Raw genomic sequence first — 18,006 nt, forward strand, 5'->3', positions numbered from 1 at the left:
GAGTTCAAGGACAAATTCCAGGCGGGCAAAAACACTTGGAGTGGGGTGGGAAGTAGTGCCAGTAAGTGAGCTGGCTGGGAAGAGGGATCTGGCCTAGTACTGAGGGCCAGCTAGAGAGGTTGGGAGGGCAATATTTGCCCTCTGAGCATGAGGTTCCTCACCCGCGATACAAAAGAAACTGATAAATTATTTGCCACACAAAGTCAGCTGCCTCTACGCATTTACTCCTTCGTTGCATTGTCCTTTCCCTGTACATTTCAACCTCCTTGGCAGGGCCTCACAGAGGCTCGCACTAGGGCTGCCTTTCTCCTCCTTGAACGGAGCTGTTGTTCTTTCAGCGCTTCATTTATTTACGTTGTTATTCATGGGCCAAGGGAGCTCCTGTCCTGTATGACTGATCTGCATGCGCTTGCTGTTGCTATGGCAACCAGGTAGCCAAAGAACCTCATGGCTCGGTGCCCCCCAAGCCACCCTACCATCACACACACACACATATCATCACACACACACACACACATACACAGCTCTAAATCTGCTATACTCTTTCACCTTGCTATAGCAAAGAAAAAAGAAAAATCCCTTCTCTCGCTCAGGACATATTGGCAGAAGCCCTGCTGTTTTCAAAGAAGTTTGACGGTGCCGGCAAATTGCAGGTCTCATGTCATAGCTGTAAATTTTGGATGGGGCCATCGAAGCAGCTCGCGTCCCACCAGCGCCTGTGCCGGCTTTGATTGTTCATTATGAAAGTGAGAACATAAACCAAGCATGAGAGAATATAGAACAGGCTCGCGCTGCAAATCCCAGCACGACACTTGCACTGTCTTCCCCAAAGGTTTTCCAGCTTTCCAAGAAAGAAAGAACGAGAGAAAGGAAGAAAGAGCAGGGTGGTTGGGGGGACGACGACGTTGATGTGTTTCATTTGGTGCTTTGTGAAAGGGGAGCTGGCAATCACAGGGCTCTAAGAAGTATCCCTTTCTACCAATTCTCTCTGGCTGGTCCTTTCAGCAAACTGCCAGCACAACGTTTTCCAAGATGCCCATTAGCGAGTGTCTTTCTCCGCTAACAGCTTCCCGCACGAGTAACTGCAAAGTTCAATTTGCTGAAATTATGACGGCATCACTGATAAGAACCGTATTATAAGGCGCTCGCATGTGGAAAGCATTAACTTTTGACTTTGAACTTTTAAAATATGCATTGATTAGAATGGAACAGCTGAAAGCCTTGCAGGATTAGAGATAATAAGGCACACACACACACACACACACACACACACACACACACCAAACCCTGCCTTAAAAAGAACTATCATCTAAATTATATTCAGATGATATCAGTTAGTGAATCTGTTCTCCTGTTGTATTTTTAAAAAAAATGTATTACGGAATCTTTTCTCCTGTTTCCTAAAAAAGAAAAGAAAATTAAACTGGGACTATTTTATTTATCTGTTTATTATTTATTTTAGCATCCCATACGAATCCAGGACAGTTAGTAACAGGCCAAAGTTGTGCAAAAAACAGGTGAAGTCATGCCAAAGTCATTTTCAGTTTGCCACCTTGAATCAAAATTACACTTGGTGTCCAAACATTGACAGAGACACCCCCAGCTTGGGACCATTGTGCCAAATGTGGTGACAATACTTTGGGAGGTGGCCACCACATCTGTGCCAAACAATGGGTAGAGTCACATCCAAGTCATGTAGAGCATGAGACTCTTAATCTCAGGGTCATAGGTTTGAGCCCCACATTGGGCAAAAGATTCCTGTATTGCAGAGGGTTGGACTAGATGACCCTCGTGGTCCCTTCCAACTCTACAATTCTAGGTTTTGGTCTACCAACTTGATTAAAAATGGCAGCCAGCATCCAAACATTGAGGAAGACTGATGCTCCCATGCCATATTTGATGGTGATATCTCAAGAGGCATCTATAGAGAACAAATGGACAGACTACTTTTTGAAATATATAGTAGATGGTGTTAATTATGTAGAGAAACAAATAGAAGTCTATTGTCTGGATGGGATCTTACAACCACGCACAAAGGATAAAAACTTAATTTATTGTAAGGAAGGGGAAATAATCATTTCTGCAGGGACCTATAATGAACAAGTCATGGCATTATCTCACCAGCAAAGCTCAGGGATTGTCACTTACTCATGTTAGCAATAGCTGACAAAAGTGACAGCTGCATCCAGGTGATATTACCCATGTAATTTCTCACAGCCAAGTGCTCCTTGACGACTGTCATTTAACCTACTATTATCCATTACAGCTACACTGTTTAGATGGACAAGGGAGTCAGATGCTTTTTAATGTCTCCTGTAATTCATCCCCTCTATTGTACAGATTTACAAATCTTTCAAAACAAATGTTCTTCTGAGAAGTGAAATAAATTGGACTTTTGACATTTGCAAACCAAATGCAAATGTTCTTCTCCCTTAATGGACTTTGAAAATGGCCCGCTTTGATGTTTACCAGGGAAGTACAGTGAGTCACCAAATTCAAACTGGCTCTAAATGATTTGTAATCTATCCTGTAGATTATATACGCCCAGCAAAATGAACAGGGTAATTGAACATCTCCGTTTTGGAGGAAATGTAGCTAATGCCTACACAAATTACAATCCTAAATCAAGATTTTGGGGTACCCATGTGATCTTGGCCTTTAAATGTTGGGATGGGATGAGGAAAGAGTATATGGCTGCCGCACATCTGCAGTGAAGTTTTTGTCTGAGGATCTTGCATCCTCTGCTGACAAGATGATCAAATGTGATGCTGTTTTATATTGTCAGGCCATTGGTCCATCTAGTTCAGTATTGTCCGCACTGACCGGCAGAGTCCCCCACAAAGTCTCCCCTAGCCGTACCTGGAGATGCCAAGAACTTTTGCATGCAAAGCAGATGCTCTACATCAGGGGTCAGCAAACTTTTTTAGTAGGGGGCCAGTTCACTGTCCCTCATACCTTGTGGGGGGCCCAGACTATATTTTTTTTGGGGGGGGGGATTAATTCCTATGTCCCACAAATAACCCAGAGATGCATTTTAAATAAAAGCACACATTCTACTCATGTAAAAACACACTGATTCCCAGACCGTCCTCAGGCTGGATTTAGAAGCCGATTGGGCCGGATCCGGCCACCGGGCCTTAGTTTGCCTACCCATGTTCTACATCTAAGCTACAACCCTTTTTCTCATCTTTCTTTAAAAGACACAGGATCGCCCTTGGCTTAGCTCAGTGTGGAATTCAAAAAAGACGAGGGAGGGGCAACACAGCTGTGAGCTCCTATCTGGAAGCTCACACATTCATGTAGTCCATGTTTGGTTTACTGTATTGGATTAGCCAGTACCTCCTCACCAGCAAAACCACTGCTTTTCACTTACTCTTACTAAAAACCATTGACAAAAGTGGAGAAGCAATCAAGAAACTATCGCACTAAGTTAATGGCCCCTCTAAACATCCTCTTTGTCGTGTGTTCATGATGATTTGTGCTCATTATTATATCAAGGTGGTTATACATCATCCTGCTTTCAATACTGTTAGCTTCTGCAGATATTTCAGGGAGGACAAACTGCTTGCTTCTTATCAGTACATGTCCCTTGGCTTTCTACTCAAATCCAGCAACTTTGACTACTGAAAATGGTCCACTAAATCCCCCCTACTGCACTACAGACCAGGCACAATGTTCGGCAACATAGTTGATGCATAGTTGATAGACTTCACCTCTCTCAAGACAGACAGATGCCAGCCAACCAACACAGCCCTATCTTTGTCTTAAAGAGTGCTTTCTCCCTTAAGAATATTGGATTTTTGAGTTCAATTTCCCCGAGTTTCCTTTCCATTAATTTAAGTTCTCTCTCTCTTGGCAACTTCTCAGCAGGGTGGAAGCCTGTATCTGCTTCCTGGGGAGTAAGCCCCTTTGAACTCAATGGGATGCACTTCTGAATAGGCATGGGATAGGGTTGCACTCTAAATTTAGCCACAGGCTCATAAATTGGATTAATTAATGAATCCTTCTCACATCCGCAGATATAAAAGTCAAAATTTACAACTAAGGTTATCTAGTATCTCACAAAAGCCTTGAGTTTTTTGCTGCTAATTTCTGATTCTTGGCAACAGACATTCATTTGCAAATGTTAAGTCACACTTTTCACAAGTTTGCAAAAAACAAATGGCAAAAACCATATGAAACATTAACAGAAAAACTACCATCAACACAGTGCAGCCAGCCAAACGTCAGCACTTTTTAAGATCAATTGACTTGAACAAAATCTTAACTTAGAACTTAAAAGTTCATTGGACTGTGTCCATGACTTTAAAACAAACAAACAAACAAACAAACCCCCAAACCTATTCAGATGACATTATAAAAAGCAAAATTAAAAATATATTTGAAAATTAGAAAATTATTGATGGTCTTAATGCAGAGTTGTAATTCCTCCTGGAGTTTTATTTAGAGCACTGTTTCCATCATGCTTTTATTGCATCACATGAGGGGTCAACATCTACTCTTCTGTCACCTATGGAAAAATTAGAGAGAAAGTTTGATTTTTTAACATTTATTTTTTACTAAACCTTTCCTCCCAAAGGATCCCAGAGTGACAAACCACAAAAGATAAAATGCTAAAAAACATTTCAAAAGCAATTTGAATACAGATGCAGACTGGGAAAGATCTCAGCTTCAGTGGCTTGTTGAAAGAGGAAGGTATTTACTAGGTGCCAACAAGACAACAGAGATTATGCTTGTCTAATATTCAAGGGAGGGAATTCAGAGAGTCAATGCCACATCACAAAATGCCCAGTTCTTGCATGTGCTGAATGGACGTCCAGATAAGATGGTATCTGCACGAGGCCCTTACCTGCAATGCCCAATGATCAACTGGTTATATAAGGGGTGAGATGATCTTTCAGGTAACCTGGTCCTCAGCTGCAAAGTTAACCAAGCAAATTCTCTGTGCTGCAAGATTCCAGTACTTGCAAATCCCGGCAGATACAAAAGGTGATTACTTCCTTCTAAAGAGCCATTCTTTTTTCCTTTTAGTTTATTTTTATCAGTTCTCAAATTATTATAGAACCACGAAAACAGATGAACAATAATGAAATTTCATAATATAGCCAACTAAAGGCTTGGCATTTGAAACCTAAACATATTAAATGATAACACCCAACATCATGACATCCGTATTTCTCTAGATGGCATGGGGAGAAATACCTATAAATCTGAAACTAAATTATATGATGCAAAATCTGTCTTCACCCCTCCCTGGAAGGATCACACTTCAGCAGCATAAACTGCTCTTGGTTTCTCAATGCCACTTGGTGACAGGCACAAGCCGAAATCTTAGGAGCTTACTATTTATTTCATGGGACTTAAACCACATGAGGCCACTGGGAGGGAAAACTGATGTTTGCAAATGGCTTGCTTATAGATCATGAAATATTTGCTGCTAAGTGAGAGATAGCCTGTTGGGTCTCCTGGCTGTCTCAGCCATTCGCTCTCCACTGTGGGGCCACTTAAAGAAGTTTAACAGAAGGGCAGCTAGGGCTAAGTGTCTTCCGTGATGACAAATTACTAATACACGGTTACTGGCATTTACCAGCAGCAGAGTAACAATGCGATTCTTGTTAAATCCCATATAATTATGTTTTTAATGCAGGAAATGCCTAGTGATTATTTTCCACTTTAATGTTTCCAATTCTTTATCAATTGAATGTGGAGTTACATACACTAAAGAGACCGTTAGTGCCACTTTTTACATTTCATTCTTAGCTTATCACACACACAGGGCTTTTTTCCCCCCAGCGAGAGCGCACCGGAACTCATTTCTGGCACCTCTCAGGTGGGCACCATTGGCATTCTAAGAGAATAAGGGGAGACGTTCATGGTGAGTGCTGGCATCTCTTTCTAGGAAAAAAAAGCACTGCACACACACAAACCATTAAGAGTCATGCATCCACCATACCCTCTTGTCTGTCACCCAACACTCTTTGGGTATAAACTCCAAGTAAATTAAAAAAACCAACAACCCAGCAACACTGTATAAACTTTTCCCTTTGTGCCCACCTTTGATAAAATGGGTGTCCCACGTGACCGCACTGTGACCGCACCGGACAAAGTGGGAGTGGGCCCTAGCCCACAAAAGCTACATACAGCAGTAACATGTATTAGCTTTGAAGATACCATAAGACAGGTATGGGGGACCTTTTGCATCCTGGGGACTGCATTCCCTTAAGGACAACCTTCCTGGGGCCACATGGAAGGAGCCAGAGGCAAAAGGTGGGTGGAACAAGGTATGTGACTCTTACCTATGTACAACAGTCTACATTTTGGCCATGCAAAAGTCAGAGGTTGCTACACATACACACCCCTGCACACACATCTCTTCATCCTTTTTCCAAGCAAGCAAGAGCCTTGGTCACATTTCAATGGCATCTTCCAGACAGGCAAAGGCATGTGAGGTGGTCTGGAGTGGGGCCGTGGAGGGGTGTGGCTTGGGGAGAGCTCTGAAGGACACAGAGAGAGGACCAGAGACCCCTGGGCCCAAGGTTCAGGCTAGTGGGTGAGCTGCCATAGGACAAGGATGGAAGACCTGAGGCCCTCCAAATGTTGTTGGTCTCCAGCTCCCATCAGCCCCAGCCAGTATGGCCAATGGTGAGGGATGATGGCTCCAGCAACATCTGGAAGGCAGCAGGGTCGCAATCCTTGCCATAGGGGGCCCTGAGGGCTGAGTCTCTGTAGTAATGGCTGATGATAGAGTGAAGCATTGCCTCTAGCTATTCGCGGTTAGAGCTAAGACCCCACTCGGTAGCTTGTTCTTGTGGTTGCTTTGATTTTCCTTTCCCTGTTCATCAATAAGCAGCCTCTTGTTTTGGGCCTGCAAAGTGGGTAACTTATACTAAAGAAGAACATGGCAGTCTTACTGAGAAGTTGGGAATAAAGCAGGGAAAGTGTTAAGAATTACTGAAGGCAGGGTGCGTGCGAGGTGGGAATTAGACCCAGGAACTCAATAATTCCTGCAAGGAGAGTTAATATTTCACTTGGGAGTCGGACACCCACATGTTCAGGAGTGGCTCTTTAAAATGATCAACTACTCAGTGCTTTAAAATGGGTGATGATCTCTTGGCTGTTTGTTGTATTTTACCGAGAGTTTTATTGTAAGCCACTTAAAAGCTTGCACTCAAGCAGAACATAAAATGTTGTTAAATACAAGAGAGACTTACAAGGCCTGCTGATTTTCCAAGTTATCACATTTTCACACCCCTTAACGGAATAGTGGAGAATACCCAAACAACCTAGTTGCCACTTGTGCACATATAATTCCATATACACTAATACATTGTGGTCCCCCGGACTACATTTAGTATTTTTGTTGGAACACATGCTGTTATACACACAAATGTGTTATACACACAAATGACTATTATTGAATAGCTTGCCTAGTGGAGACTGCAGTTATTATGCAATACCCTAGCAGAATGGATTCATCACTGAGAAAGGAAGCTGACACAGGACAGTCCAAGCACCCTATTAATACTGTCTGAAACCACCACACACACATACACCCCGCAAAATGATTTTTTATTACATCTATTTTTCACCACTACCATTTTATCCTCACAACAACCCTGTAAGGTAGGTTAGGCTGAGAGCAAGTGACTGGCTCAAGGTCACCCAGTGAGTTGAGTGGGGATCTGGACCCTGGTCTCCCAAGATCCTAGTCCAACCATCTACAGGCTCTCCATTGTGGGATGACATCTATGCTGCCATACTTCGTGAATAACAACGTGGGTTTCTCTCTGATCTGACCAAGAGCTCCTGGTCTTTACCTTTGTAGCATGAAAAGGATCTGTATTGCCTAGAAGGTCATATCACATGAAGGTATCAGAAGAGGTAATCCCATTTTAAATTTCACTTCCTACCAATTCCACCCTTAGCCTAACCACCCGAAAGTATCAGCCAATGAGAAATTGATTTTGTTTTTTTGGCAATACTGCTTCTTCAGCTGCTGTTTCCTCCTGGTTTATACCCTTTTCCTCCCAATCCAGTTTCATAATTAAACTCCGTGGTGGGATAGGTACTACCCAACCTGTGCAGATGGTGGGGGTGGGGATGGGTGGGCAGGAGTGTCAAGGCGGATATGGCTCTGCTATCTTTATTCCCAGGTTCTTTTGCAACACAAATTGCTACATATACTGTCGGATGTCAGAACCACTCGGCCCTGAGCTTCTGAGTTTGCATGACAAGGAATGGCAGGATTCACTATTTCTCATTATAAATCAGTTTGTAACTTGTAACAATGCAATGAATATTAATAGTGTTTTTTGCTGACGATCTAACTTGAATGCCAAGCAGCTTTGGCTGGATTTCTGAGCAGGTGCTGCATTTGACTTAGAGTCAAGCAATCAGGTTGGAGTCTTGGGGGGAAGGACGTTACGGAGAACATAGGGGGGAGATTTACCACAACCCCAGAAAGCACAGCTGAGCCCACCAGCCTGTTAAGATTATCTTTCAGGGCTCTGCTCCAGGCTTCATCTAGTAAGAAACTTAGGCTGACTGTATAATGCAAAGCAGAGACTCCTTGGTGGTTGCCCCAGTCCCCTGGAACACCCTTTCTCCAGAGGTATTTTTCTCCCTCTCTTACAATGCTAGAACTGTGCAGTATGTTGGATGGTGTACAAAAGAATGAAGAATTCCATTGTGGAATTCACTCCTACAAGAAGGATGGATTGCTTTAAAAGTGTTTTAGACAAATTCACGGTGGCATAGGCTATCAATGGGTACTAGCTATGATGGTTACACTCTACCTCCACATATCTGTTGATATGCAATGGTCTTTGGATAGCTGGAGGAAAATCATGCTGGGCTTCAATAGTAATAATTGTTTTATTATTTGTTGGTTTTGATAGAAAAGTCTAATGACTGAAAAATTGGTAAGGCAGTGTATAAGTGTTTAAAATAACTGGAGAAGCTGGAATTCAGTAGTGTAGAGCTATGCTACAATAAAATAGCCCTTGAGCAATCTTATAATAATAATATAATAATTTATTTATTATAACCCACCCATCTGGCTGGGTTTCCCCAGCCACTCTGGGCAGCTCCCAACAGAATATTAAAAACACAATAAAACATCAAACATTAAAAACTGCCCCCTGTCCCCCAAAAACAGTACTTCTGTCTTGTCAGGATTCAACCTCAGTCTGTTAGTCGCCATCCATCCTCCAATCGCCTCCAGGCACTCACACAGGACCTTCACCTCCTTCATTGGTTCTGATTTAAAAGAGAGGTAGAGCTGAGTGTCATCTGCATACTGATGAACACCCAGCCCAAAACCCCTATGATCTCTCCCAACAGCTTCATATAGATATTAAAAACCATTGGGGAGAGGATGGAACCCTGAGGGTACCCCACAAGTGAGAGCCCAGGGGTCTGAACACTCATCCCTCAACACCACTTTCTGGACACGGCCCAGAAGAAAGGAGCAGAACCACCGTATAACAGTGCCCCCAGCTCCCAGCCCCTCTAGATGGTCCAGAAGGATGTTATGGTCAATGGTATCAAAGGCCGCTGAGAGATCCAGCAGAACTAGGAAACAGCTCTCACCTTTGTCCCTAGCCCGCCAGAGATCATCAACCAGTGCAACCAAGGCAGTTTCAGTTATGTGTGCGAAGAAATATTCAGCTCTCCACATGCCTAGTGCCAAGAGGTGGCTTCATCTCCATGTGGTTAGAGGGGAAAATCTGAGGTGGGACCATGCAGGAAACAGTTGGCTGTTTTCTACCCTTGGGGTGGGGGAAGGAATGCGGCTCCATGTTCACGCAGGCCTGCCTGTGCTCATCTGCCTTTGGACGGGGGCAGCAAAAACCAGCTTTTGATCCTATTTCTCTTTCTTACTCTTTGTTCCCAGGGTGAGTTGCTTAGTCCATGTCGGTGCGACGGGTCAGTGAAATGTACACATCAACCTTGTCTGATCAAATGGATCAGTGAGAGGGGATGCTGGAGCTGCGAGCTGTGTTATTACAAGTACCACGTCATTGCCATAAGCACAAAGAACCCCCTGCAGGTAAAGGTACTAGAGATTATTTCAAAGACTTTTCTTCCATTGTTTTGCCTTTTTTTAATGCTTTCCTCTCATCCATTGTGTGTGTGTGTGTGTGTGTGTGTGTGTGTGTGTGGCGTTTTTCATTGTATCATACCTTGCACAGTGAATGGCAGAATTGTTCTTTCCCATTTTATTTATTATTTTGAAAGCTCTGAAAAGATGTTTATGAATGTTTAATAATATAATCAGATTTCTTTAAAAAACACATACACACAACAACAACAACAACAACAACAACAACTCATCTTTTTATTTGTTCAGCCTTGGTCACCAAACCAAAAAAGTATCCTATTATGTCCAGAAGATTCTCAGAATCAAGCTAAAACGAGGCTTCAGTAACATCCGCACAGCCCACAGGCAGAATTATAATGTCAGCTGCCTTTTCTCCAGCTCCAGGATCTATCTTCCTTTTTCATTTTCAGCTGGCACAGTTTGCACAGCCTTTTCTTAAATACTGCCAGCGGCTCGCTTGAGAGATGGCACTGGATGTATGTTTCACTTACTGTCACAATGCATTATGGGTTTCCTGGGCTTGCCATTCTTGTGCTATTCTTATTTTGAGGTATAGCAACATTCGCTGCTTGAGCCAAGCAGGTGGCGTCCAGCCGTCCGCTGGGTCAGAAGCTCTTTCGCCAGCACAAGGGCACCTGTTGAATTCCACTCAATGTTCCTAAGAGGCCATCATCCCTCTAAGTCCCAAAACATGTCGGTTCGATATTAGAGCCCTTTAGCACTGCAGAGGCATCGCTCTTACACAATTAGCTGAAACAGGAATTAAAATGGAAACTGCACACAAGCATTTAAAAGAGTCCTTTTGTAAAGAAGCCAGCCCTGGACCCATTGCACTGGAAAAATTACTGACCAGTCACAGGTACACCCTCCTTGAGGAAGCTTGGGGCAACTGCAAGCATTCTGGGATGATGGAGGTTATTTAGATCCATTCCAATCTGGGTTCAGGCTTGGTTACCTCACTGCAAGAAGTGAGGGGAACCAGGCAGAGGGCCTTCTTGGTAGTGGCACCCGCCCTGTGGAACGCCCTCCCATCAGATGTCAAGGAAATAAACAACTATCCAGCTTTTAGAAGACATCTGAAGGCAACCCTGTATAGGTGTCAGGGACTGGACTGGGGAGGAATGGTAGAGACCACCACCCCCTGCAATTCCCAGAGAAGTGTGAGACAGTATGAGTGCACAGTATGCACAATTCAGGGATGCGTGGAAACAAAATGACTGGATTGTGGGCAAAGCAGCTTTTCTTCCCTGGGTGTAAGACTTCAAGCACTCTGATTTAAAATTAGTATGTGCTTTAAAAGGAGGGGGAGGAGTATCTCGCTCCTATCATTAAAAAACCAGATCAGGTTGCTCCTGATTTGAATACAGCATAGCTTCAGGAATAAAGACCAGATACAAATTAACCACAATGGCAGTCAGTACCCAACATTTCAAAGGAGCTGGCAGGGAAGAAAATGAAGATGAAATGGTTCCCTTTTATGAGTTCATTTCTTTACTGCGTTCTCAAAACAATATCAGTGCAGCCTACCGGTGCTACCGAATATTTGTTTTATGCTAGACTCTGACATTAAAAAACAAATAGAATATGCTATGTATTCTGGTCACGTCCACTTAGGGTAAAACAAGTGTGTGTGTGTGTGTGTGTGTGTGTGTGTGTGTGTGTGTGTGTGTGTGTTAGTATACTGCACCCACGTAGATATTCCAATACCATTCATGAATCTGAGAGGCACAGTTTCGTTCATGTCACGGCAAAGTGATGTGCCGCAGTTGGAGTGTTGGACTAAGGTGTGGGAGATGTGGGTTCAAATGCCCATGAAGCTCAGCAGGTGACCTTGGGCCAGTCACTTCCTCTCAGTTTAACCTCCTTCATGGGGTTGTTGTGAGGAGAAAATGGGGGAGAGGAAGAACCATGTATGCCACCTTGAGGTCCTTGGCGGAAAGGTGGGCTATAAATATTATAATAATATTCCAAATATTTGAACAAATTACTAAAATCTTACCTGCATCCTACATGGCTGGAGTTTTTTCAGGCTTGGTATGTATTTTATTTCACACCAATCAGCTGGCAGGTAGCTCACTGAAAACCATCATTCAAGTGGCAAAGGAGCTGTGTGTCTCTTGCACTGGCCTATTCAATTTATAGCAAATAGTCCTATTCAGGCATTCAGAAGAATGTGTGAGGGCTTAAACTGGTGAGGGAGAAGAGGCCTGTGTGCACCACTGCTGACTCTCTTCTGTTGACTACTCAGAAGGTCTGAAGGGGACTTCCAAATGCTTGGGGCTGGATGTCTTTACAAGCCTCCTCCTCCTCACCTTATCAAGGAGTGTCACATGTCAGAAGGAGTGCATTTGGCCCAAAACACAAGCTCCCTTCAGACCTTCTGGGAAAGTCAAGGGTGGTGGTGGTGCTGGAGTGGGCGTGCCCATAGCTCATGGGGACATTGAGAGCTGGCCTGGCCTGCGTGCCTGAAATGTACTCGGAGTCGAGAGTGGATTTCATGCTCTTAATTCAGCTCATAGTGGTGAGAAGGAATGGAAGTTCCCCAGAATGTCTGCTTTATATACATTATTTACATAATGGGCCCCACATGATTGGCTAATTCCAGGATTCTCCTGTGGACCAATCAGGTTGCGGATTCATTTCCAATCAGACTGCTGCATTCTAAATCCTATTGTTCTAGGACCAATCAGACTGCTGCATTCTGAATTCTGTTGTTCTAGGACCAATCAGACTGCTGCATTTTGGATCCTATTCAACTCAGTACATAACAGTGCCCCTGCTTCCTCCGCTCCCCAGTTAAGCCACACTGTTTCTTTTGAGCAGGGGTAGTAGCCATGTGATGCAGAGAACCTGCGGTTTGACCGGGAAAATTAGAACCCCACCCCTCCAATTACACAATTCAAATGTAGTTGGAAACACCGGGCAGAAGAGCACAGTTAATTATTGTTTTATGCCACCCTCCCTCCAAAGAATTCAGGGCAGTGTATGTTGGGACAGTCTTCCATTGCATCCTCACAGCATCCCTGTGAGTAGGTTTAGGCTGAGAAAGTGGAGACTGGCCCAATATCACCTAGTAGGATTTGTGGCTGAGCAGGGGATTGGAGGATGCCTCTGCAGTGTCCAGCTCTCTGAGCCGCTCTGTGCTACGTTATGCTATCCTGAAAGGGATGCATCTTTGAGAGCATGTTATACCAAGGAAAGGAGCTGCTTCTCATTGTTTCCTGGGAACGTGTCATGGCACTGATTTTGATCTATAACTCCATTACTGGCTTGAGCTGAATATACCTCAGAGGGTACCCCACAGCTAAGTCCCAACACAATCTCTGAGATCAAAGAAGAGCGGCCTCTTTTTCTTTTCTATTAATAGTTTTTATTGTGCTTTTTAATCAGCTTTACAACAACATATGCAGGTGCCATGCCGCAAGTCCAATTTTGTAGAACGATCCAAATCCCCCTTCACTTTCTGCCCCCTGACCCCTCCAGTTCCCTTTGTGGCTCAGTATCCGGAGTGCTCCAGAACCAATCAGCATAATAAACAGTTCTAACTATTAGCTTTAAAGAAAAAGGGAGGAAGGGAAGGATAAAGAATAGCAGAAACAGAGAAAGGAAGAAAATAGTAAAATAAAGGGTTTCTTATCGATTTCCCATATCCCACTATGGGAAATGGTCTCACTTGGCTATAATCATGTGAGGCAGGAGACCCTCCTTGATGTTATGCAGCCATGCATGGGGAGGAGGGTATGTCTGCCACAGGGCAAGCTGCCAAAAGCATGTAGGCATGAGTGGCCTGTGTCACACCGCAGAATAAGGTCCTGTGTTTTGAAGGGCTGCCAGAGGACAGTTCTCTGTTTCTTAGTCCTTTGTTTGAAGACTGCCTGGTCCAACCCTGCTTCCACTGCAACAGTGCTGGGCAGTTCAAAAGAGCCCTTGTAGATTCCTTGTTGGGTTTTGCTTTTTTAAAATCTGAATTTACAAATCTGCAAATGCTATCTAGGAATGTAGCGTTCCTGATATCCAGTGTGGGGAAACAGTAGCCAGCATACACCATACATAGCTTGAACCAGTATCAGTGCAGACTGCGCAGCCTGTAAAACAGAGAATACACAGAATGGCCTTGCTGCTTTTTAATTAAAAAAACAACAACCCAGCCACCAATCAAGCACCCTCCCCAAATAAAACCACTTGTACGGCTCCAAAAGTGATTTCCAGGAACCCTGACATATCCTCGGAAAGCTTCATTCCCAGGCAATCTTGTACATTCATGTAAGTGGCCATAAAATCATTCTTGGAAGGTTCCTTGCGTCAGTGAAGTGGCCACTTAGCTTGAATTTACGCCCATTAAATGTGCCTTTTCTACTCTGGGGGTGGGGATTTCATGGGGAAAGGTAACATTTTTCTCTGATGGCCCTAATCAGAGCATAACCTTAATAAACAAACTAGCTGTCCATCTGTGTGACACAATGGACATTTCACCAAAGGACAGAAGGTCACGCTAGGCCCCCAAAATCACGCAAATAGTCTTATAGAGGAGCTATATAGAAGATGCCCCTTGGTTAAAGGAATACTGAAAGCAGGCTCCTTTAATCTAATTTCTAATGCATTTGTGGGGCAAAAAATTCTCTAGGTGAATCCCCGAATGCTAAGCATGGGATCTCAGAGGCTGCTTCATTAGGTGGACTTCTTTTTTACAGGAGCTGCTTTGCATTACTCCGTATCACAAAACTGGAACTTGAATTTATAGAAGGATTAAGGCAGTGATAGGGAACCTGTTGCCCTCCAGATGCTGCTGGATTGCAGCTCCCATCAGCCCCAGCCAGCATGGCCCATGATCAGGCATGATGGGAGCTGTAGTCTAGCAACACCTGGAAGTTCAAAGGTTCCTCACCACTGAATTAAGATCTACCCCCTACCAATTCCTACCTTCACCCATTTTTGCCTGTAGGCGGTGGTGCTTTGTATTAGTGCTGCCCTCTTTGCTTTCATTGTTCTTTTTGCATATGAGTTTTGTTGATTCTCCCTTCTGCGCTTTTTCTGGATGGCTGCTGCGTCAGCTCGCTCGCTTCTCTTCATGGCACTGCTTGCCAGGCTGTTCTGATGAGGCAATGATACAGTTAGCCTATTTTAGCCTTGCGAGTGTGTCAGCAATCTAGCCTTAGGTTTGCAAAGGCCCTCTGTGATCTCAGGATGTCAGATGCAGGCATATCACAGTGCATCTGAGGGCAATTAGCTGAGCTGTTCTGATGTCATTATCTCAGCTGCTCTGATGTCACAGAAGGCTTTGCAAACGTGACTCCTCAGGGGCCATGGAGAAAGCTTTTATTCTGAGCGCCAAAATTTAGGAGCAACATTAGGTTAAGTTAAACAGCACTGGCATGTATTTGCTGCAAGGGCTTTCAAACCATTCCTTGACAAAGCCAGAAACATACATGACACTTTCTGCTTATTAGGGATGTACTTGACTAGCAGTTCAAGGGGTTTGCATCATTCTTGTTGCATTCATTGATAAGACAATACTTCCAAAGGGGGGGAGGCAGTTCAGCATAATCCTACAGTTCTATTCAGAAGTGCCATTGAGTTCAATGGGGCTTTCTCTCAGGTACGTGGTATATATAAAATCACAGCCTTTCACAAACAGTTGCATTCCTTTCCACACCCAAAGAGCTGTTGTTGTGATCATAGAGCAACCAGATAATGGTGCTCAGAGCAGGACAAAGGACAGCAGCCATGAAGTGTGTAGAGAATGTAAGATGCTGTACTATAAAACTGGTAAGAACAAACATGGATGTTTTTGCTGTTAAACAAAACCTTTTATTGAGATTTCACACCATCTAGAAGAGAAGCACAGGGCAAAATGCACACATCCTCAGATACTTCAAAATCTATCTAGCCAGAAGATGAGATGTTTAAAAATAATTTGTAAAGCCTATTTTCACAGATGGATGTCATAACAGAGTGAGTAAATGGAAGGTTACTTGAACCAATCTCACACACTATTTTGCCAGCCAAACATGTAATGTTGGCTGGTAAGTTCCTGGTGTTAGTATATTTCACAATGTTGTCCTCTGTAAATAATCACAGGGGCTCTGCACCTATTAAACAGCTATGGAAGAGCGAGAGTAGCACATTACAAAGTACTATAAAAAGTCATAGCCACAAGAGGCCTGGCCTCCACAAGCATTTTGTAGGCATTTCCCTTTATATGTTATTTTTAAAAGTACAGTTCTGGGATTATTATTTTTTTATCCCTTGTATAATGTCAATTTTTGTGTACAAGGCAAAAATGAAATAATTTCTCTCTCTCTCTCAGAAACCTGGTCATTTCTTATCCCATCAAATGATTTTACACACACACACCTATTTCTCTCTCTTTCTTTTCCAACTTTTTGACACTGCCATGAGTTTCTTGGGCTTTCCAAATAGGCGGCTAGCAACACGAAGAGTTGGACATGACTAAACGACTAAATAACAACAACAACACAGTTGTGGACCCCACCTCCACCCATTCTCCCCGGGCTCTGAAATGCAGAAGAGTAGTCAGGCCAATGAAATTTGGCAAGTGGATTTCATATTTGCTCCCAGTGGTGGAAGTTCCAGACTGGAGACTGACTGCTGTTTTCCTTCAAAAGAAAAGTGATCAGTTTAAGCTTAAAAGCATGGATATCGGGATGCACTGTTTAACCCTTAGGGCTATGGCTGCATCCCCATCCCCTGGGTACCATTAAAATCCCCTGCTTGGTCATGCACAGAGAGCCTCACACCCTTTAGGCTACTCAGGATTGCTCCTTTTAAATTATGATGCGCCCATGCCATCGTTATTCATCTGTGCGCCATGGGCAAATGAATTTTACTACCACCATGGCATGTTCCCATGCTATTTTCTGCAAAACTAGCCATGACCAATATTGTGAGAAAATCAAGAAAAAAGAATACTTAAGGTGTACTTAATCAATGCACCTACCCAACCCACTCATAACAAAGCAGCCCATAAATGTTTTGAATGGCAGTGGGCTATGGTCAAACAGTAGAATAGCAGAACGGAGAGCACAACAGAGGCATGTGGCAGGATGTGATCCCATCTTTCTGATCTCCTGTTGCAGGCAGGCACAGGACTGCCCTTTTCTTCTGAAGTCTGCTGTCTAAAGAGCTGCTAGCCTCTGTTGCAAAAGTCCATGCGAAATGCTGTGGGGTGTTCATTGGTAGCCACTGGTACCACTAACTAAGGAATTAATTCTCTACATCTTCTGCTTACGCTTCTCTTTTCTTTGTTGACTTCCCCTCCCTCTTCCCCCCATCCCCGCTGCTGTCTTGCAGTGGCAAGCCATTTCTCTGACCGTCATTGAAAAGGTTCAGATAGCGGCCGCCATCTTGGGTTCCCTCTTCCTTATCGCCAGTATCTCGTGGCTCATCTGGTCCACCTTCAGTCCTTCTGCGAAATGGCAACGGCAAGACCTGCTCTTCCAGATCTGCTATGGAATGTATGGCTTCATGGACATTGTCTGTATAGGTGGGTGACTGGATCTCAGTATGAAATGTAGTAACCATAGGCAGTGTTTTTTTCTGGGGGGGGGGACAAAGGGATACGCAAACCCCTAAACATTTTGTGAATCTTTGTACTTTTGTCCATTTACTGTATTTATTTTTCCAGATTTGAACTATAAAATTGTGATTTTCTTGAGTCAAAATGAGAGTACCCCTAAACTTTTTTTTAGAAAAATAAGGCACTGACCATAGGAATTCATTTGTAAGAAGGAATTGAGAGGTAGCTTCTTTGCTTTTTTTGGGGGGGGGAGGTGTCCAGAATGAAGTTTTGGTGCAACTCTTTTTAGACTCAATGGTATTGGTCCTGGTGGGCTTTTCAGAAGCATCCAGTTATCCTGTTTCATATGTAGCATTCTAGCTGAAGT

General features: G+C 43.6%; 1 protein-coding gene across 2 annotated transcripts in view; it reads left to right on the forward strand.

Annotated features, from left to right (window-relative positions):
- Positions 1-18,006, forward strand: part of MARCHF4 (membrane associated ring-CH-type finger 4) — a 115,108-nt gene that overhangs the window by 82,061 nt on the left and 15,041 nt on the right. Inside the window, exons 2-3 of one of the 2 annotated variants that reach the window (XM_083490831.1) lie at positions 9,896-10,057; positions 17,414-17,606. In XM_083490831.1, coding sequence (XP_083346957.1) covers positions 9,896-10,057; positions 17,414-17,606 — 355 coding nt within the window. The remainder of the gene's footprint in view (positions 1-9,895; positions 10,058-17,413; positions 17,607-18,006) is intronic. The other variant, XM_083490832.1, reaches the window with a different exon arrangement.

This window comes from Podarcis liolepis (assembly GCF_965112155.1).
Source record: "Podarcis liolepis genome assembly, chromosome: 1".
NCBI classification, from domain to species: Eukaryota; Metazoa; Chordata; class Lepidosauria; order Squamata; family Lacertidae; genus Podarcis; species Podarcis liolepis.